Below are 21,931 nucleotides of genomic sequence, written 5' to 3'. Positions count from 1 at the left end.
ATCCTACAATTACTAGCTGGCCCGAAGAGATATCTCCTGAATCCAGATTAAGCTGGAGTCTCCCAGGCTCACCTGGCATGTCTTCCCTGAAGTCTGCCAAAACCCACACCCTTGCATTTCCAGGGACTCCCCTTAGCCAGCTGGGCAGAAAACCCAGCATGGTTCAAACAAGCTGACAGACAAGCGGGAGAGGACTCACGGGCAGACGGCTTCCCTCAGGTCTCGGGTGGAGCTCTGGGACCACAGCAGCAACGGGCCATCCCAGGCCCTGGGCTCAGCAGCGCCCTCATTCTCAGGCCGGCGGCTCTGCCCTGAGGGGAGCAGGAAGGTCACCAACTGCCGCAGGCGGGCCTCACGCCCCTCCCACTGCTGGAGCCTGACCTCCCCCGGCCCCACCCCTTCCCCTACCCCAGCAGGACGACAGCTCGTCTTCCCCTGGCTTCCAACGGGAGGCCCGGCCCTGGGCCCCGATTGGGCACTGCCCCAGCCCGGAGCCAATCACAGTGGCCAGGGAGGTGGAACGCACCGATTGGCCAGGGCCAGGTCATGTGACCATACTCCCCAGGAAACTCAAATATTACCAAGGTTCCCTAAGAAACCAATGAACAGAATTATCCAGTAAAGGCAAACCGTGCTTTTTAATGAGGCCAATGTCACAGAAAAAAAAAAAAAAATGCTTCACAATGAACTGCTCAAGGAAGCTACTAAATAAACTTTCAGAAAAGTTTAGTAGTTTTTTTTTTTTTTTTTTTTTTAATAGGGTGACGGAGAGCTATACCTTTCCCGTCTATGTGAATTTAGGTTTAAACTAGATTTCCCTTGGCTATTATATAAGACAAAAAAACCCACATCCCCCCCTTTCACTCCCCCCCAACCTCAAAAAGTGTTTTAATCTATAGAATTTTTGTGTCCTCAGTTGTGTCTGATTCGCGGCAACTCACGAACTCTACACAGCCAGGCTCTTCCGTCCATGGAATTCAGGGCAATTTTTTCTGTCCCAGTAAATGCCCACCCTGGGTGATCCAAAGGCAAGGGCTCAGAGGCTCCTGAGAGACTAACTCCTTCCAGCTGAGCACAGAACTGGCTCCTCACTGGGATGCCTGTGGCCTGGGGCTCCCTGAGGGGAGAGCAGCACTCGCCCCACCGTGTGGTCACTGCTGGAAGTGCAGGCTGCTCCTCACTCCCCCTTGACAGTGTCCCTGAGGGCAGAACAGTGTGAATCGAATCAAGGTGGAAATGCAAACTCCAATGCAACCAAACTCCCCACAAGGTCTCTAAAACCACTCAGGAACAGGGAATTGGAAACTGCAGGGGATGACAGGAATGGAGATGGAGACTTGACACCTTACACCGAGTTCACTTCCAGTTATCCCTAGACAAACTTTCCATGAAAACTTGCCACAAATCTCGAAGAACAATGAGCAGAAACCGGACACGTGCTTTGAGTCTTCACACACAAAACTAAAAGCCAGTCCACAAAAAAAAAAAAAAAAAACCCAGAGAATACAGTGGACTTTGCAAAATCAAAGATATCTACTGTGGGAAAGACCTCATGACAAAAGCAAAAGACAGGTCATACATCGCGAGACGAATGAGTGGAAACACAAAGCTTATCAAGGATGTGTCTCCAAACAGACAAAGAACACCAACACAACAAGCCTGTGAAAACTAGGGAAAGGTCTGAAGGGACACCAGACTGAGGAAGACACACACAGAGGATCCCGGATGATGTCCAGCACTGAGGGCCTGAAGAAACAACAGTCTAGTTGCACCCCCTCAGGCCTGTGTGACCGTGGATGAGGCCTCTGTTTCCCGGTGGCTCTGAGAGATGGACAGGGAGGAAGGGGAAGAGAAGTCACTTGCATTTCTAATACTCACAGCAAAGTCTTCCAACGAGAAGGGAATTATCACCCCCACTGACAATGCCATTCACTGAAGTGATACCCACCAGTCCATCTAACCCAGAAGGGAAGGATGGACCTGTTCTCACAAAACGGCGAGAGATGGAAGAAGGAAGATCAAGCCCACACCAATCACTGGAAAGAGAAGCTGTGCTCAGGGCTGGAAAGAATTCCTATTGGGAAAATGATGTCACAGCCCCACAAGGCAGTCCACAGCTTCGATGCTATTCCTCCCAACATGCCAATGCATTTTCGCACCGAACAAAGAATTGCAAAAGGGGTACGGAGACAGAAAAGAGCCTAAACTGTCAATACAATCCGACGAAAAAGCCCCGATACGGACATCCAAGGTTGTGTGAAAGGAAATTAGACGACCAAACTAGGATCCTCAGGAGAGTATCGGAGAAGGCAATGGCGACCCACTCCAGTACTCTTGCCTGGAAAACGTCCTGGACGGAGGAGCCTGGTAGGCTGCAGGCCATGGGGTCACGCAGAGTCAGACACGACTGAAGTGACTTAGCCGCAGCAGCAGCAGCAGGACAGTATGCTATTGGGAATACAACAACACACACAGATCCAGATCGATGGAATAAAGTGGAGGGTCCAGAAACAAACCCCAGCATCCATGGTCAACTCATCTCTGACACAGAAGGGGAGAATATCCAAATGGGAACAAGAAAGCCTCTTCAATCAATGTCCATGGGAAAACCAGACAGCTACATCTGAAGAACGCTATTGGTTTTGATCTCATACCACCTCAATATAGGGGGAAAACCTCACCCTAAAGACTGATGTCATGAGATAGCTAGAAAGAAGCGTAGGTCAAAGGCTCCTTAACATCAGAGTCTCCTTGCCATTTGCTGGGCGGAGGTCGAAATGGGTCTCTTCAAGTAAGGCAAAGAGGTACACGAAGTACACCCATGGGTTTCCATCCAATGGAACCTCTTCACAACAGAGAAGCTAAGCATTCACAAATGCAAAAGATAGGAAACAGAACATGAGAGACTCCTTGCAAGTGGTGTATCTGAGAAGGGGTTCATATGGAAAGAGACGAAGAATGCACAGCACTCAGATTCCAAGAAACAACACCACCACCACCCTTGACCCTTCCCCCATGACCAACTCCGACCTAAAGCCTTTCTCTCCCTCTAACCTATCCCTAAAACATAACCCTCATCTAATCATATACATGTGCATCCCTAGCATCCATCCATCCACACACGAGAGAGAAAGAGGAAGACACAGACGGAACTGAGAAAGGAAAAGAGAGGGACACAGCCAGAGAGAGACACGGAACCAAAGAGAGGAAAGGAGTCGACGGTCCAGACTTTTCCTCAATCTGCCTCGAAGGTAGAAGCAATGACAGCGCCCTTCCACCCCAGAAGGGGGAAAAGGACGGAAGGTTTGGAGAGGAAAAGACAAGAACGCAGGGAGCCATTAGAAGCTCAGCCACCCGCAGAAGCCGAGCTGGGACACTTGAACAGAATCTCAATGGAAACAGAGGAGCAGAAAGTTGGCTACTCTTTTCTATAAGAGAGGGAGACCTTCGAGTCTTCCTTTCGGTCCTCCAACTTGGATGCGGGGTCTCAAAACAGTCAGGAGGGGGAGTGCCTTTTCCTGGGTACCACGGCACATCCAGGCCTCGTTCTGCCCCATTCTGTGCTGTGTCAGCCCTGGATGGAATCTTTCTTTCTGAAGTCTCAGCGCACAAGCTCCACGTGATATCGGCCCCAGGTGGAAAGGCATGGAGCTGCTCGTAGGCCGACAGACCTAGGAAGCAGATGGGAGAATGACCACCACTCTGCAGATGGAGAGACTGGGGCAACCCTGAGGGGCATATGCTTGTCCAGGGCCACACCACTTATGAGAAGAAGGAGCCTGGTCTGAGAGCAGTGGGGTCCTCGGAGCTCAGGCCCTGGCTGAACCCAGGCCTCCCCAGGGCTGTGGGCTGGGCTGTGTGGGTGTCACTGTGCCTGCACATGGCCTAAGGGGGGTGGTCGAGCAGTCAGAAACCCAGAGATTCCCTTGGGAAGTTTTGGGGAAGGGACCTCAGCACGAACCCCAGGAGATGATGTCACCTGCCGGCAACAGAACCCAACAGAACCCGCAGCCCGGGTATCCAGGCCTCCAGAGCGGAGAGGAGCCCCCAGCCAGTTCACTGGCTGCCAGGATGTTCTGCTGTTTGCCCCTGCCCAGAGGCCGGGGCCTCAGGAGTGCTCACAGGCAGTGTGCGCGGGCACCCTGTCGACGTTGGCTCAGGACACCCCCGAGAGGCCTCTGGCCCTTTGCCCGGAGAAACAGAAAGGTAACACGGGGAGCCCCAGGACGGACCAGGCCGCCTCTCCCATGCCACCCGGAAACACCGGGTCCTTTGCCTGTGTGTGTGGATGCGGGTTTCTTGGGGTGTGTCTCCCTCAAGGAAGCCCAGGCGGATGTGGGGTCAGAAGCCTGCGGACAAGTTGTGTCCACACCCCAGGGGAGAGCAGGCTGGGCGGGATGGGGAGAGTGCGGGCAGCGGCGGCCGCCCAGGCGGACCTCACACCCTCAGGTGGGTCTCTTTCCTCCCGGGTGGGGATCTGAGCAGACACACGTCTCTGACCCTTCTGGGAAGAGAAGTTCGAGCAGGCAGAAGCAGCGGCTCCACTGCCCAGGCCCAGCTCGGAAAACTCCTAGCATGGCTGGCTGACGGTCACTGTCGTTGCAGAGCTTCCCACGTGATGAGGCCGAGGACGGGGACACCCCATCCACCTCCCGGAGGGAGGGGTCGGAGCACCACCCCCCCGCCCGTGAGGCCCAGTGCAGGCTCCAGGTGAGCGTGCCCACGGAGGCATCAGCCCCACCGGGGGAGAAGCGGAGGCGGGGAAGGCCTGCTGCCGAGACACCGCCCAGGACACACCCGGCGGCCCAGTCTGAGGCTGCCACGGAGCTCAGCACACCCGGCTCCGACCCAGAGTCCCGAGAACCCCGGCCTCTGAGGCAGCAGGAGGACCTGGAGCCCAGCACGCCAGAGCACAGAGGTGAGGACGCTGGGGCTGGTGCACGGGAGTGTGTGGGGAGGGGGTGCTGAGCTACACAGGGACGAGTCCCCGAAAGCTGCTGCTGGGCCTGCAGCAAGCGCTGGCCTCACACCCCCCGCCCCCCATCTTGCACACTTCAGTCCCAAAAGACATCCGACGCTGGGTAGTCTTTGGGAATCTCTTGGAAGCTTTCTGTCCCGGGAGACGCACATGCCAAGGCTGGCCTGTGGGCAAACTTTGCTTCTCCCCCAGCTCTAGCACTGGCCTCCAACTGGAACCAGGCTCCGCTTCCCAGACCTGTCCCTACAGAGGTGCTGGCTCCAGGTGCAGGACCCAGGGATCCACCGAGGGCAGATGGAGAACCGAGACTTGCCCTCGCAGAGACACCAGGCCAGCTGGGTACTGGCCAGCACACCGGGCAGATCGGATCTCCATGCCTGCAGGACCCCCAGCCCCAGGCACTGATGTCCCACCCCCTCAGCCAGAACCTCCACCTCCACGTGCACCTCTACCTGCTCGGGCTCTGGCAGGAGAACCCGAGGCAGAGGAGGAGTCACCGCCTCGGCAGGGAGAGCCTGCCCTGGCTCCCGCGCAACACCCAGACGCCCACGATGACTCACCCACCCCTGCAGGGAGAACGAGCCCCCGCTCTGGACAGACACCCAGAGCCCTTGCCGGAAACACCACGTCCAGGGGAGCGGTCGGCTCTGCAGCCTCCATCCCCGTCTGCTCACCGTGGACGCTGGCAACTCGGTCTGCCCCCAGGGGACATGGAGTTCCTTTCCCCTGAACTGCTTTGCATTTGCTTTGTTTCCACCTTTCTGGTGATGTTTTATTTTTTGTATGGTTTCCTGTACTTTTGTTGGTTAAGTTGGGATTAGTAAACTTTTTCATCATTGTTGCAATTTGGGAACACTGTTGTGTAACTCTGGTGATACTGTGTTACCATCACCACTTTGTAGTTTCAGACCCGTTTGATCTTTATGCCCCACCCCCCAACAAAGCCTGGATTCAAGGCAAGCACGCCCTGTTCATCCCTTCCCCCGATCCTGAACACAATTTCATCCTTTCTTTGTGCATTCCTTCCTATATTCTTGGTGTCCCCAATCAATGACTCTCAGTGAAATGACTGAAGGAGTGTTTTTTGGACTCTCCAACTACTGTAAGACTCCATTGGAGAGTTCTCATTTGTACGTCATTTGAACTAGCCTTTGATATCTGAAAGGACGGTGTACGTCCTTTCAAGATACCATGTGCCAAACGAAGCCCTTTTGGCAACTGCCATCATTATCTCCAGGCAGGCATTGCTGTGTCAAGGGTGACATCTCAGCCAGAAGGCAGAGGCTGAGCTCGTCTTGTTGCACCAGCTCCCAAAAGAAGCCAAGAAAGGGAGCTGGAACAACAAACCACCCCAACACCCAGGAAAGCGTTCTTCATGACAGAAGGCTAGAAAATGACCCAACATCCTTGTGGCCCAGAACCCCTCTAGAAAATCACTGTTCCATAAAAAAGAGAAACACATGGGAAGTTCCAAGGAGAGGCAATGCCCATGGCCCGTGTACTTGAGAGACGGCCTGACCGCTCCGGGGAAGACACGCACCGACGGAACCCCTTGGGAAACAGCAGTGATAGTCCTCACCGTCGTAAGGGTTTCCTCTGGGGACAACCTGCCTGGGGCACCACACGAGGGAGCAGACCGGCTTCTCTTCCTCTGCCCCCACACCATTCACTCATGAAGGCAGCTCAGGTGTTCTCATGCCCTGCCTGCCTGGCTCATCCGTGAGCTGTGACCACCTACAGGGCAGGACTCCACCTTCTCCTCTCTGTGTACCGTGAATCTGCACACAGTGGGCTTGCAGAACCTTAGGAGACTTGAGCCATTCCCACTCGAGCCAGAACCCTCCCCAGGAAGGAAAACAGCTGTGGAGTCATTTTGGCCCCAGCACTGGTTCGAAAGCCTGGCGCCTCCTACAGCCTCTACGGTGTGAAGAGGGAGGTCCCTTCTGACAGAGCTTTCCGGGTCTCAGATCTAAGCTGTTGTTTCACTGTCAGCTGTGTCTCTTCCGTTGCAGCCAGGTGGGCCACGCTGCTCCAAAGGAGCTCACAAGCTGAGTTTCAAGGGAGGTATAGAGAGGACAGGGATGGCTACAACGTACTGCAAACTGAGTGAGGGTCCCCACAATCCTCAGCAAAGGTCTGTGGTGTGCAAGTGGGGAGTAGAGGGCCCCCAAGTTCCAAAGGAAGGGAGGTAGTCGGGAGCTAAAGCCCTTGGCCGCTGTGGTAGTAGCTGCAGATGGCAGCTCGTCCACAGTGCACTTCGAATGAGGTCATATGAGCGGGACTCTGGAAATGGCTCCGAAATCGGGAGAAAGGGGTCAGGGTATGTGGGAATCCGGCGGGGGTGGGGGGTGGATGAAGGAAGGTGTCCCTCCTCTCTCCAGTGCAATTTGGTTTGGTGAGTCTCAAAGCTACCAGATGGCACTTCCCAAGTCAGGCCCCCGCAGGAATCAGGGTGGGCTGCGTGCCTCGGCCCCTGCCACAGGGACAAGCCACACCAGTGGCCTCCCTGAGCTCCAATGGCCGGATCTGGGGGTTCTGTCTGGGTGCACACCTCCTTGCTGTGGCCAAGTTCCCCCCTTCTCTGAGCACCAGCTTCATCCTCTCGAATGAGGACATCGATTGCTACCTTGGCACGTTACTCTCTTCATCCTGTGAAGACTCATTAGGCTTATCCTACAATTACTAGCTGGCCCGAAGAGATATCTCCTGAATCCAGATTAAGCTGGAGTCTCCCAGGCTCATCTGGCATGTCTTCCCTGAAGTCTGCCAAAACCCACACCCTTGCATTTCCAGGGACTCCCCTTAGCCAGCTGGGCAGAAAACCCAGCATGGTTCAAACAAGCTGACAGACAAGCGGGAGAGGACTCACGGGCAGACGGCTTCCCTCAGGTCGCGGGTGGAGCTCTGGGACCACAGCAGCAACGGGCCATCCCAGGCCCTGGGCTCAGCAGCGCCCTCATTCTCAGGCCGGCGGCTCTGCCCTGAGGGGAGCAGGAAGGTCACCAACTGCCGCAGGCGGGCCTCACGCCCCTCCCACTGCTGGAGCCTGACCTCCCCCGGCCCCACCCCTTCCCCTACCCCAGCAGGACGACAGCTCGTCTTCCCCTGGCTTCCAACGGGAGGCCCGGCCCTGGGCCCCGATTGGGCACTGCCCCAGCCCGGAGCCAATCACAGTGGCCAGGGAGGTGGAACGCACCGATTGGCCAGGGCCAGGTCATGTGACCATACTCCCCAGGAAACTCAAATATTACCAAGGTTCCCTAAGAAACCAATGAACAGAATTATCCAGTAAAGGCAAACCGTGCTTTTTAATGAGGCCAATGTCACAGAAAAAAAAAAAAATGCTTCACAATGAACTGCTCAAGGAAGCTACTAAATAAACTTCCAGAAAAGTTTAGTAGTTTTTTTTTTTTTTTTAATAGGGTGACGGAGAGCTATACCTTTCCCGTCTATGTGAATTTAGGTTTAAACTAGATTTCCCTTGGCTATTATATAAGACAAAAAAACCCACATCCCCCCCTTTCACTCCCCCCCACCCCCAAAAAGTGTTTTAATCTATAGAATTTTTGTGTCCTCAGTTGTGTCTGATTCGCGGCAACTCACGAACTCTACACAGCCAGGCTCTTCCGTCCATGGAATTCAGGGCAATTTTTTCTGTCCCAGTAAATGCCCACCCTGGGTGATCCAAAGGCAAGGGCTCAGAGGCTCCTGAGAGACTAACTCCTTCCAGCTGAGCACAGAACTGGCTCCTCACTGGGATGCCTGTGGCCTGGGGCTCCCTGAGGGGAGAGCAGCACTCGCCCCACCGTGTGGTCACTGCTGGAAGTGCAGGCTGCTCCTCACTCCCCCTTGACAGTGTCCCTGAGGGCAGAACAGTGTGAATCGAATCAAGGTGGAAATGCAAACTCCAATGCAACCAAACTCCCCACAAGGTCTCTAAAACCACTCAGGAACAGGGAATTGGAAACTGCAGGGGATGACAGGAATGGAGATGGAGACTTGACACCTTACACCGAGTTCACTTCCAGTTATCCCTAGACAAACTTTCCATGAAAACTTGTCACAAATCTCGAAGAACAATGAGCAGAAACTGGACACGTGCTTTGAGTCTTCACACACAAAACTAAAACCCAGTCCACAAAAAAAAAAACCCAGAGAATACAGTGGACTTTGCAAAATCAAAGATATCTACTGTGGGAAAGACCTCATGACAAAAGCAAAAGACAGGTCATACATCGCGAGACGAATGAGTGGAAACACAAAGCTTATCAAGGATGTGTCTCCAAACAGACAAAGAACACCAACACAACAAGCCTGTGAAAACTAGGGAAAGGTCTGAAGGGACACCAGACTGAGGAAGACACACACAGAGGATCCCGGATGATGTCCAGCACTGAGGGCCTGAAGAAACAACAGTCTAGTTGCACCCCCTCAGGCCTGTGTGACCGTGGATGAGGCCTCTGTTTCCCGGTGGCTCTGAGAGATGGACAGGGAGGAAGGGGAAGAGAAGTCACTTGCATTTCTAATACTCACAGCAAAGTCTTCCAACGAGAAGGGAATTATCACCCCCACTGACAATGCCATTCACTGAAGTGATACCCACCAGTCCATCTAACCCAGAAGGGAAGGATGGACCTGTTCTCACAAAACGGCGAGAGATGGAAGAAGGAAGATCAAGCCCACACCAATCACTGGAAAGAGAAGCTGTGCTCAGGGCTTGAAAGAATTCCTATTGGGAAAATGATGTCACAGCCCCACAAGGCAATCCACAGCTTCGATGCTATTCCTCCCAACATGCCAATGCATTTTCGCACCGAACAAAGAATTGCAAAAGGGGTACGGAGACAGAAAAGAGCCTAAACTGTCAATACAATCCGACGAAAAAGCCCCGATACGGACATCCAAGGTTGTGTGAAAGGAAATTAGACGACCAAACTAGGATCCTCAGGAGAGTATCGGAGAAGGCAATGGCGACCCACTCCAGTACTCTTGCCTGGAAAACGTCCTGGACGGAGGAGCCTGGTAGGCTGCAGGCCATGGGGTCACGCAGAGTCAGACACGACTGAAGTGACTTAGCCGCAGCAGCAGCAGCAGGACAGTATGCTATTGGGAATACAACAACACACACAGATCCAGATCGATGGAATAAAGTGGAGGGTCCAGAAACAAACCCCAGCATCCATGGTCAACTCATCTCTGACACAGAAGGGGAGAATATCCAAATGGGAACAAGAAAGCCTCTTCAATCAATGTCCATGGGAAAACCAGACAGCTACATCTGAAGAACGCTATTGGTTTTGATCTCATACCACCTCAATATAGGGGGAAAACCTCACCCTAAAGACTGATGTCATGAGATAGCTAGAAAGAAGCGTAGGTCAAAGGCTCCTTAACATCAGAGTCTCCTTGCCATTTGCTGGGCGGAGGTCGAAATGGGTCTCTTCAAGTAAGGCAAAGAGGTACACGAAGTACACCCATGGGTTTCCATCCAATGGAACCTCTTCACAACAGAGAAGCTAAGCATTCACAAATGCAAAAGATAGGAAACAGAACATGAGAGACTCCTTGCAAGTGGTGTATCTGAGAAGGGGTTCATATGGAAAGAGACGAAGAATGCACAGCACTCAGATTCCAAGAAACAACACCACCACCACCCTTGACCCTTCCCCCATGACCAACTCCGACCTAAAGCCTTTCTCTCCCTCTAACCTATCCCTAAAACATAACCCTCATCTAATCATATACATGTGCATCCCTAGCATCCATCCATCCACACACGAGAGAGAAAGAGGAAGACACAGACGGAACTGAGAAAGGAAAAGAGAGGGACACAGCCAGAGAGAGACACGGAACCAAAGAGAGGAAAGGAGTCGACGGTCCAGACTTTTCCTCAATCTGCCTCGAAGGTAGAAGCAATGACAGCGCCCTTCCACCCCAGAAGGGGGAAAAGGACGGAAGGTTTGGAGAGGAAAAGACAAGAACGCAGGGAGCCATTAGAAGCTCAGCCACCCGCAGAAGCCGAGCTGGGACACTTGAACAGAATCTCAATGGAAACAGAGGAGCAGAAAGTTGGCTACTCTTTTCTATAAGAGAGGGAGACCTTCGAGTCTTCCTTTCGGTCCTCCAACTTGGATGCGGGGTCTCAAAACAGTCAGGAGGGGGAGTGCCTTTTCCTGGGTACCACGGCACATCCAGGCCTCGTTCTGCCCCATTCTGTGCTGTGTCAGCCCTGGATGGAATCTTTCTTTCTGAAGTCTCAGCGCACAAGCTCCACGTGATATCGGCCCCAGGTGGAAAGGCATGGAGCTGCTCGTAGGCCGACAGACCTAGGAAGCAGATGGGAGAATGACCACCACTCTGCAGATGGAGAGACTGGGGCAACCCTGAGGGGCATATGCTTGTCCAGGGCCACACCACTTATGAGAAGAAGGAGCCTGGTCTGAGAGCAGTGGGGTCCTCGGAGCTCAGGCCCTGGCTGAACCCAGGCCTCCCCAGGGCTGTGGGCTGGGCTGTGTGGGTGTCACTGTGCCTGCACATGGCCTAAGGGGGGTGGTCGAGCAGTCAGAAACCCAGAGATTCCCTTGGGAAGTTTTGGGGAAGGGACCTCAGCACGAACCCCAGGAGATGATGTCACCTGCCGGCAACAGAACCCAACAGAACCCGCAGCCCGGGTATCCAGGCCTCCAGAGCGGAGAGGAGCCCCCAGCCAGTTCACTGGCTGCCAGGATGTTCTGCTGTTTGCCCCTGCCCAGAGGCCGGGGCCTCAGGAGTGCTCACAGGCAGTGTGCGCGGGCACCCTGTCGACGTTGGCTCAGGACACCCCCGAGAGGCCTCTGGCCCTTTGCCCGGAGAAACAGAAAGGTAACACGGGGAGCCCCAGGACGGACCAGGTCGCCTCTCCCATGCCACCCGGAAACAGCGGGTCCTTTGCCTGTGTGTGTGGATGCGGGTTTCTTGGGGTGTGTCTCCCTCAAGGAAGCCCAGGCGGATGTGGGGTCAGAAGCCTGCGGACAAGTTGTGTCCACACCCCAGGGGAGAGCAGGCTGGGCGGGATGGGGAGAGTGCGGGCAGCGGCGGCCGCCCAGGCGGACCTCACACCCTCAGGTGGGTCTCTTTCCTCCCGGGTGGGGATCTGAGCAGACACACGTCTCTGACCCTTCTGGGAAGAGAAGTTCGAGCAGGCAGAAGCAGCGGCTCCACTGCCCAGGCCCAGCTCGGAAAACTCCTAGCATGGCTGGCTGACGGTCACTGTCGTTGCAGAGCTTCCCACGTGATGAGGCCGAGGACGGGGACACCCCATCCACCTCCCGGAGGGAGGGGTCGGAGCACCACCCCCCCGCCCGTGAGGCCCAGTGCAGGCTCCAGGTGAGCGTGCCCACGGAGGCATCAGCCCCACCGGGGGAGAAGCGGAGGCGGGGAAGGCCTGCTGCCGAGACACCGCCCAGGACACACCCGGCGGCCCAGTCTGAGGCTGCCACGGAGCTCAGCACACCCGGCTCCGACCCAGAGTCCCGAGAACCCCGGCCTCTGAGGCAGCAGGAGGACCTGGAGCCCAGCACGCCAGAGCACAGAGGTGAGGACGCTGGGGCTGGTGCACGGGAGTGTGTGGGGAGGGGGTGCTGAGCTACACAGGGACGAGTCCCCGAAAGCTGCTGCTGGGCCTGCAGCAAGCGCTGGCCTCACACCCCCCGCCCCCCATCTTGCACACTTCAGTCCCAAAAGACATCCGACGCTGGGTAGTCTTTGGGAATCTCTTGGAAGCTTTCTGTCCCGGGAGACGCACATGCCAAGGCTGGCCTGTGGGCAAACTTTGCTTCTCCCCCAGCTCTAGCACTGGCCTCCAACTGGAACCAGGCTCCGCTTCCCAGACCTGTCCCTACAGAGGTGCTGGCTCCAGGTGCAGGACCCAGGGATCCACCGAGGGCAGATGGAGAACCGAGACTTGCCCTCGCAGAGACACCAGGCCAGCTGGGTACTGGCCAGCACACCGGGCAGATCGGATCTCCATGCCTGCAGGACCCCCAGCCCCAGGCACTGATGTCCCACCCCCTCAGCCAGAACCTCCACCTCCACGTGCACCTCTACCTGCTCGGGCTCTGGCAGGAGAACCCGAGGCAGAGGAGGAGTCACCGCCTCGGCAGGGAGAGCCTGCCCTGGCTCCCGCGCAACACCCAGACGCCCACGATGACTCACCCACCCCTGCAGGGAGAACGAGCCCCCGCTCTGGACAGACACCCAGAGCCCTTGCCGGAAACACCACGTCCAGGGGAGCGGTCGGCTCTGCAGCCTCCATCCCCGTCTGCTCACCGTGGACGCTGGCAACTCGGTCTGCCCCCAGGGGACATGGAGTTCCTTTCCCCTGAACTGCTTTGCATTTGCTTTGTTTCCACCTTTCTGGTGATGTTTTATTTTTTGTATGGTTTCCTGTACTTTTGTTGGTTAAGTTGGGATTAGTAAACTTTTTCATCATTGTTGCAATTTGGGAACACTGTTGTGTAACTCTGGTGATACTGTGTTACCATCACCACTTTGTAGTTTCAGACCCGTTTGATCTTTATGCCCCACCCCCCAACAAAGCCTGGATTCAAGGCAAGCACGCCCTGTTCATCCCTTCCCCCGATCCTGAACACAATTTCATCCTTTCTTTGTGCATTCCTTCCTATATTCTTGGTGTCCCCAATCAATGACTCTCAGTGAAATGACTGAAGGAGTGTTTTTTGGACTCTCCAACTACTGTAAGACTCCATTGGAGAGTTCTCATTTGTACGTCATTTGAACTAGCCTTTGATATCTGAAAGGACGGTGTACGTCCTTTCAAGATACCATGTGCCAAACGAAGCCCTTTTGGCAACTGCCATCATTATCTCCAGGCAGGCATTGCTGTGTCAAGGGTGACATCTCAGCCAGAAGGCAGAGGCTGAGCTCGTCTTGTTGCACCAGCTCCCAAAAGAAGCCAAGAAAGGGAGCTGGAACAACAAACCACCCCAACACCCAGGAAAGCGTTCTTCATGACAGAAGGCTAGAAAATGACCCAACATCCTTGTGGCCCAGAACCCCTCTAGAAAATCACTGTTCCATAAAAAAGAGAAACACATGGGAAGTTCCAAGGAGAGGCAATGCCCATGGCCCGTGTACTTGAGAGACGGCCTGACCGCTCCGGGGAAGACACGCACCGACGGAACCCCTTGGGAAACAGCAGTGATAGTCCTCACCGTCGTAAGGGTTTCCTCTGGGGACAACCTGCCTGGGGCACCACACGAGGGAGCAGACCGGCTTCTCTTCCTCTGCCCCCACACCATTCACTCATGAAGGCAGCTCAGGTGTTCTCATGCCCTGCCTGCCTGCCTGCCTGGCTCATCCGTGAGCTGTGACCACCTACAGGGCAGGACTCCACCTTCTCCTCTCTGTGTACCGTGAATCTGCACACAGTGGGCTTGCAGAACCTTAGGAGACTTGAGCCATTCCCACTCGAGCCAGAACCCTCCCCAGGAAGGAAAACAGCTGTGGAGTCATTTTGGCCCCAGCACTGGTTCGAAAGCCTGGCGCCTCCTACAGCCTCTACGGTGTGAAGAGGGAGGTCCCTTCTGACAGAGCTTTCCGGGTCTCAGATCTAAGCTGTTGTTTCACTGTCAGCTGTGTCTCTTCCGTTGCAGCCAGGTGGGCCACGCTGCTCCAAAGGAGCTCACAAGCTGAGTTTCAAGGGAGGTATAGAGAGGACAGGGATGGCTACAACGTACTGCAAACTGAGTGAGGGTCCCCACAATCCTCAGCAAAGGTCTGTGGTGTGCAAGTGGGGAGTAGAGGGCCCCCAAGTTCCAAAGGAAGGGAGGTAGTCGGGAGCTAAAGCCCTTGGCCGCTGTGGTAGTAGCTGCAGATGGCAGCTCGTCCACAGTGCACTTCGAATGAGGTCATATGAGCGGGACTCTGGAAATGGCTCCGAAATCGGGAGAAAGGGGTCAGGGTATGTGGGAATCCGGCGGGGGTGGGGGGTGGATGAAGGAAGGTGTCCCTCCTCTCTCCAGTGCAATTTGGTTTGGTGAGTCTCAAAGCTACCAGATGGCACTTCCCAAGTCAGGCCCCCGCAGGAATCAGGGTGGGCTGCGTGCCTCGGCCCCTGCCACAGGGACAAGCCACACCAGTGGCCTCCCTGAGCTCCAATGGCCGGATCTGGGGGTTCTGTCTGGGTGCACACCTCCTTGCTGTGGCCAAGTTCCCCCCTTCTCTGAGCACCAGCTTCATCCTCTCGAATGAGGACATCGATTGCTACCTTGGCACGTTACTCTCTTCATCCTGTGAAGACTCATTAGGCTTATCCTACAATTACTAGCTGGCCCGAAGAGATATCTCCTGAATCCAGATTAAGCTGGAGTCTCCCAGGCTCATCTGGCATGTCTTCCCTGAAGTCTGCCAAAACCCACACCCTTGCATTTCCAGGGACTCCCCTTAGCCAGCTGGGCAGAAAACCCAGCATGGTTCAAACAAGCTGACAGACAAGCGGGAGAGGACTCACGGGCAGACGGCTTCCCTCAGGTCGCGGGTGGAGCTCTGGGACCACAGCAGCAACGGGCCATCCCAGGCCCTGGGCTCAGCAGCGCCCTCATTCTCAGGCCGGCGGCTCTGCCCTGAGGGGAGCAGGAAGGTCACCAACTGCCGCAGGCGGGCCTCACGCCCCTCCCACTGCTGGAGCCTGACCTCCCCCGGCCCCACCCCTTCCCCTACCCCAGCAGGACGACAGCTCGTCTTCCCCTGGCTTCCAACGGGAGGCCCGGCCCTGGGCCCCGATTGGGCACTGCCCCAGCCCGGAGCCAATCACAGTGGCCAGGGAGGTGGAACGCACCGATTGGCCAGGGCCAGGTCATGTGACCATACTCCCCAGGAAACTCAAATATTACCAAGGTTCCCTAAGAAACCAATGAACAGAATTATCCAGTAAAGGCAAACCGTGCTTTTTAATGAGGCCAATGTCACAGAAAAAAAAAAAAAATGCTTCACAATGAACTGCTCAAGGAAGCTACTAAATAAACTTCCAGAAAAGTTTAGTAGTTTTTTTTTTTTTTTAATAGGGTGACGGAGAGCTATACCTTTCCCGTCTATGTGAATTTAGGTTTAAACTAGATTTCCCTTGGCTATTATATAAGACAAAAAAACCCACATCCCCCCCTTTCACTCCCCCCCACCCCCAAAAAGTGTTTTAATCTATAGAATTTTTGTGTCCTCAGTTGTGTCTGATTCGCGGCAACTCACGAACTCTACACAGCCAGGCTCTTCCGTCCATGGAATTCAGGGCAATTTTTTCTGTCCCAGTAAATGCCCACCCTGGGTGATCCAAAGGCAAGGGCTCAGAGGCTCCTGAGAGACTAACTCCTTCCAGCTGAGCACAGAACTGGCTCCTCACTGGGATGCCTGTGGCCTGGGGCTCCCTGAGGGGAGAGCAGCACTCGCCCCACCGTGTGGTCACTGCTGGAAGTGCAGGCTGCTCCTCACTCCCCCTTGACAGTGTCCCTGAGGGCAGAACAGTGTGAATCGAATCAAGGTGGAAATGCAAACTCCAATGCAACCAAACTCCCCACAAGGTCTCTAAAACCACTCAGGAACAGGGAATTGGAAACTGCAGGGGATGACAGGAATGGAGATGGAGACTTGACACCTTACACCGAGTTCACTTCCAGTTATCCCTAGACAAACTTTCCATGAAAACTTGTCACAAATCTCGAAGAACAATGAGCAGAAACCGCACACGTGCTTTGAGTCTTCACACACAAAACTAAAACCCAGTCCACAAAAAAAAAAAACCCAGAGAATACAGTGGACTTTGCAAAATCAAAGATATCTACTGTGGGAAAGACCTCATGACAAAAGCAAAAGACAGGTCATACATCGCGAGACGAATGAGTGGAAACACAAAGCTTATCAAGGATGTGTCTCCAAACAGACAAAGAACACCAACACAACAAGCCTGTGAAAACTAGGGAAAGGTCTGAAGGGACACCAGACTGAGGAAGACACACACAGAGGATCCCGGATGATGTCCAGCACTGAGGGCCTGAAGAAACAACAGTCTAGTTGCACCCCCTCAGGCCTGTGTGACCGTGGATGAGGCCTCTGTTTCCCGGTGGCTCTGAGAGATGGACAGGGAGGAAGGGGAAGAGAAGTCACTTGCATTTCTAATACTCACAGCAAAGTCTTCCAACGAGAAGGGAATTATCACCCCCACTGACAATGCCATTCACTGAAGTGATACCCACCAGTCCATCTAACCCAGAAGGGAAGGATGGACCTGTTCTCACAAAACGGCGAGAGATGGAAGAAGGAAGATCAAGCCCACACCAATCACTGGAAAGAGAAGCTGTGCTCAGGGCTTGAAAGAATTCCTATTGGGAAAATGATGTCACAGCCCCACAAGGCAATCCACAGCTTCGATGCTATTCCTCCCAACATGCCAATGCATTTTCGCACCGAACAAAGAATTGCAAAAGGGGTACGGAGACAGAAAAGAGCCTAAACTGTCAATACAATCCGACGAAAAAGCCCCGATACGGACATCCAAGGTTGTGTGAAAGGAAATTAGACGACCAAACTAGGATCCTCAGGAGAGTATCGGAGAAGGCAATGGCGACCCACTCCAGTACTCTTGCCTGGAAAACGTCCTGGACGGAGGAGCCTGGTAGGCTGCAGGCCATGGGGTCACGCAGAGTCAGACACGACTGAAGTGACTTAGCCGCAGCAGCAGCAGCAGGACAGTATGCTATTGGGAATACAACAACACACACAGATCCAGATCGATGGAATAAAGTGGAGGGTCCAGAAACAAACCCCAGCATCCATGGTCAACTCATCTCTGACACAGAAGGGGAGAATATCCAAATGGGAACAAGAAAGCCTCTTCAATCAATGTCCATGGGAAAACCAGACAGCTACATCTGAAGAACGCTATTGGTTTTGATCTCATACCACCTCAATATAGGGGGAAAACCTCACCCTAAAGACTGATGTCATGAGATAGCTAGAAAGAAGCGTAGGTCAAAGGCTCCTTAACATCAGAGTCTCCTTGCCATTTGCTGGGCGGAGGTCGAAATGGGTCTCTTCAAGTAAGGCAAAGAGGTACACGAAGTACACCCATGGGTTTCCATCCAATGGAACCTCTTCACAACAGAGAAGCTAAGCATTCACAAATGCAAAAGATAGGAAACAGAACATGAGAGACTCCTTGCAAGTGGTGTATCTGAGAAGGGGTTCATATGGAAAGAGACGAAGAATGCACAGCACTCAGATTCCAAGAAACAACACCACCACCACCCTTGACCCTTCCCCCATGACCAACTCCGACCTAAAGCCTTTCTCTCCCTCTAACCTATCCCTAAAACATAACCCTCATCTAATCATATACATGTGCATCCCTAGCATCCATCCATCCACACACGAGAGAGAAAGAGGAAGACACAGACGGAACTGAGAAAGGAAAAGAGAGGGACACAGCCAGAGAGAGACACGGAACCAAAGAGAGGAAAGGAGTCGACGGTCCAGACTTTTCCTCAATCTGCCTCGAAGGTAGAAGCAATGACAGCGCCCTTCCACCCCAGAAGGGGGAAAAGGACGGAAGGTTTGGAGAGGAAAAGACAAGAACGCAGGGAGCCATTAGAAGCTCAGCCACCCGCAGAAGCCGAGCTGGGACACTTGAACAGAATCTCAATGGAAACAGAGGAGCAGAAAGTTGGCTACTCTTTTCTATAAGAGAGGGAGACCTTCGAGTCTTCCTTTCGGTCCTCCAACTTGGATGCGGGGTCTCAAAACAGTCAGGAGGGGGAGTGCCTTTTCCTGGGTACCACGGCACATCCAGGCCTCGTTCTGCCCCATTCTGTGCTGTGTCAGCCCTGGATGGAATCTTTCTTTCTGAAGTCTCAGCGCACAAGCTCCACGTGATATCGGCCCCAGGTGGAAAGGCATGGAGCTGCTCGTAGGCCGACAGACCTAGGAAGCAGATGGGAGAATGACCACCACTCTGCAGATGGAGAGACTGGGGCAACCCTGAGGGGCATATGCTTGTCCAGGGCCACACCACTTATGAGAAGAAGGAGCCTGGTCTGAGAGCAGTGGGGTCCTCGGAGCTCAGGCCCTGGCTGAACCCAGGCCTCCCCAGGGCTGTGGGCTGGGCTGTGTGGGTGTCACTGTGCCTGCACATGGCCTAAGGGGGGTGGTCGAGCAGTCAGAAACCCAGAGATTCCCTTGGGAAGTTTTGGGGAAGGGACCTCAGCACGAACCCCAGGAGATGATGTCACCTGCCGGCAACAGAACCCAACAGAACCCGCAGCCCGGGTATCCAGGCCTCCAGAGCGGAGAGGAGCCCCCAGCCAGTTCACTGGCTGCCAGGATGTTCTGCTGTTTGCCCCTGCCCAGAGGCCGGGGCCTCAGGAGTGCTCACAGGCAGTGTGCGCGGGCACCCTGTCGACGTTGGCTCAGGACACCCCCGAGAGGCCTCTGGCCCTTTGCCCGGAGAAACAGAAAGGTAACACGGGGAGCCCCAGGACGGACCAGGCCGCCTCTCCCATGCCACCCGGAAACAGCGGGTCCTTTGCCTGTGTGTGTGGATGCGGGTTTCTTGGGGTGTGTCTCCCTCAAGGAAGCCCAGGCGGATGTGGGGTCAGAAGCCTGCGGACAAGTTGTGTCCACACCCCAGGGGAGAGCAGGCTGGGCGGGATGGGGAGAGTGCGGGCAGCGGCGGCCGCCCAGGCGGACCTCACACCCTCAGGTGGGTCTCTTTCCTCCCGGGTGGGGATCTGAGCAGACACACGTCTCTGACCCTTCTGGGAAGAGAAGTTCGAGCAGGCAGAAGCAGCGGCTCCACTGCCCAGGCCCAGCTCGGAAAACTCCTAGCATGGCTGGCTGACGGTCACTGTCGTTGCAGAGCTTCCCACATGATGAGGCCGAGGACGGGGACACCCCATCCACCTCCCGGAGGGAGGGGTCGGAGCACCACCCCCCCGCCCGTGAGGCCCAGTGCAGGCTCCAGGTGAGCGTGCCCACGGAGGCATCAGCCCCACCGGGGGAGAAGCGGAGGCGGGGAAGGCCTGCTGCCGAGACACCGCCCAGGACACACCCGGCGGCCCAGTCTGAGGCTGCCACGGAGCTCAGCACACCCGGCTCCGACCCAGAGTCCCGAGAACCCCGGCCTCTGAGGCAGCAGGAGGACCTGGAGCCCAGCACGCCAGAGCACAGAGGTGAGGACGCTGGGGCTGGTGCACGGGAGTGTGTGGGGAGGGGGTGCTGAGCTACACAGGGACGAGTCCCCGAAAGCTGCTGCTGGGCCTGCAGCAAGCGCTGGCCTCACACCCCCCGCCCCCCATCTTGCACACTTCAGTCCCAAAAGACATCCGACGCTGGGTAGTCTTTGGGAATCTCTTGGAAGCTTTCTGTCCCGGGAGACGCACATGCCAAGGCTGGCCTGTGGGCAAACTTTGCTTCTCCCCCAGCTCTAGCACTGGCCTCCAACTGGAACCAGGCTCCGCTTCCCAGACCTGTCCCTACAGAGGTGCTGGCTCCAGGTGCAGGACCCAGGGATCCACCGAGGGCAGATGGAGAACCGAGACTTGCCCTCGCAGAGACACCAGGCCAGCTGGGTACTGGCCAGCACACCGGGCAGATCGGATCTCCATGCCTGCAGGACCCCCAGCCCCAGGCACTGATGTCCCACCCCCTCAGCCAGAACCTCCACCTCCACGTGCACCTCTACCTGCTCGGGCTCTGGCAGGAGAACCCGAGGCAGAGGAGGAGTCACCGCCTCGGCAGGGAGAGCCTGCCCTGGCTCCCGCGCAACACCCAGACGCCCACGATGACTCACCCACCCCTGCAGGGAGAACGAGCCCCCGCTCTGGACAGACACCCAGAGCCCTTGCCGGAAACACCACGTCCAGGGGAGCGGTCGGCTCTGCAGCCTCCATCCCCGTCTGCTCACCGTGGACGCTGGCAACTCGGTCTGCCCCCAGGGGACATGGAGTTCCTTTCCCCTGAACTGCTTTGCATTTGCTTTGTTTCCACCTTTCTGGTGATGTTTTATTTTTTGTATGGTTTCCTGTACTTTTGTTGGTTAAGTTGGGATTAGTAAACTTTTTCATCATTGTTGCAATTTGGGAACACTGTTGTGTAACTCTGGTGATACTGTGTTACCATCACCACTTTGTAGTTTCAGACCCGTTTGATCTTTATGCCCCACCCCCCAACAAAGCCTGGATTCAAGGCAAGCACGCCCTGTTCATCCCTTCCCCCGATCCTGAACACAATTTCATCCTTTCTTTGTGCATTCCTTCCTATATTCTTGGTGTCCCCAATCAATGACTCTCAGTGAAATGACTGAAGGAGTGTTTTTTGGACTCTCCAACTACTGTAAGACTCCATTGGAGAGTTCTCATTTGTACGTCATTTGAACTAGCCTTTGATATCTGAAAGGACGGTGTACGTCCTTTCAAGATACCATGTGCCAAACGAAGCCCTTTTGGCAACTGCCATCATTATCTCCAGGCAGGCATTGCTGTGTCAAGGGTGACATCTCAGCCAGAAGGCAGAGGCTGAGCTCGTCTTGTTGCACCAGCTCCCAAAAGAAGCCAAGAAAGGGAGCTGGAACAACAAACCACCCCAACACCCAGGAAAGCGTTCTTCATGACAGAAGGCTAGAAAATGACCCAACATCCTTGTGGCCCAGAACCCCTCTAGAAAATCACTGTTCCATAAAAAAGAGAAACACATGGGAAGTTCCAAGGAGAGGCAATGCCCATGGCCCGTGTACTTGAGAGACGGCCTGACCGCTCCGGGGAAGACACGCACCGACGGAACCCCTTGGGAAACAGCAGTGATAGTCCTCACCGTCGTAAGGGTTTCCTCTGGGGACAACCTGCCTGGGGCACCACACGAGGGAGCAGACCGGCTTCTCTTCCTCTGCCCCCACACCATTCACTCATGAAG

At 55.0% G+C, this 21,931-nt stretch overlaps 3 protein-coding genes and 1 long non-coding RNA gene across 4 annotated transcripts in view; 3 read left to right on the top strand and 1 right to left on the bottom strand.

The window, feature by feature from the left end:
• The window catches only part of LOC145534148 (uncharacterized), a 770,273-nt gene that overhangs the window by 601,868 nt on the left and 146,474 nt on the right, over window positions 1–21,931 (bottom strand). The window contains exons 19-21 of the long non-coding RNA XR_014074274.1: window positions 15,489–15,600; window positions 7,848–7,959; window positions 200–311 (exon numbers count right to left, since the gene is read on the bottom strand). This is a non-coding gene — a long non-coding RNA (uncharacterized LOC145534148). The remainder of the gene's footprint in view (window positions 1–199; window positions 312–7,847; window positions 7,960–15,488; window positions 15,601–21,931) is intronic.
• LOC145533970 (uncharacterized) lies at window positions 740–5,831 on the top strand. Its single transcript, XM_081561325.1, has 3 exons — window positions 740–4,206; window positions 4,606–4,918; window positions 5,171–5,831. Exons 1-3 carry the CDS (start codon window positions 3,970–3,972, stop codon window positions 5,797–5,799), a joined length of 1,179 nt encoding a protein of 392 aa, XP_081417451.1. The 5' UTR covers window positions 740–3,969; the 3' UTR covers window positions 5,800–5,831.
• On the top strand, window positions 8,386–13,464 carry LOC145533974 (uncharacterized). Its single transcript, XM_081561329.1, has 3 exons — window positions 8,386–11,839; window positions 12,239–12,551; window positions 12,804–13,464. Exons 1-3 carry the CDS (start codon window positions 11,603–11,605, stop codon window positions 13,430–13,432), a joined length of 1,179 nt encoding a protein of 392 aa, XP_081417455.1. The 5' UTR covers window positions 8,386–11,602; the 3' UTR covers window positions 13,433–13,464.
• On the top strand, window positions 19,282–21,907 carry LOC145534110 (uncharacterized). The gene is made up of 3 exons (XM_081561480.1): window positions 19,282–19,481; window positions 19,881–20,193; window positions 20,446–21,907. The coding sequence occupies exons 1-3, from the start codon at window positions 19,347–19,349 to the stop codon at window positions 21,072–21,074; spliced, it is 1,077 nt and encodes a 358-aa protein (XP_081417606.1). The 5' UTR covers window positions 19,282–19,346; the 3' UTR covers window positions 21,075–21,907.

This window comes from Giraffa tippelskirchi, chromosome 14 (genome assembly GCF_054371585.1).
Source record: "Giraffa tippelskirchi isolate mGirTip1 chromosome 14, T2T-mGirTip1v1.2.pri, whole genome shotgun sequence".
In the NCBI taxonomy this organism is placed as follows: Eukaryota; Metazoa; Chordata; class Mammalia; order Artiodactyla; family Giraffidae; genus Giraffa; species Giraffa tippelskirchi.
Note: the sequence above shows the minus strand (reverse complement) of the source record. Positions and strands in the feature narration are given on the sequence as shown.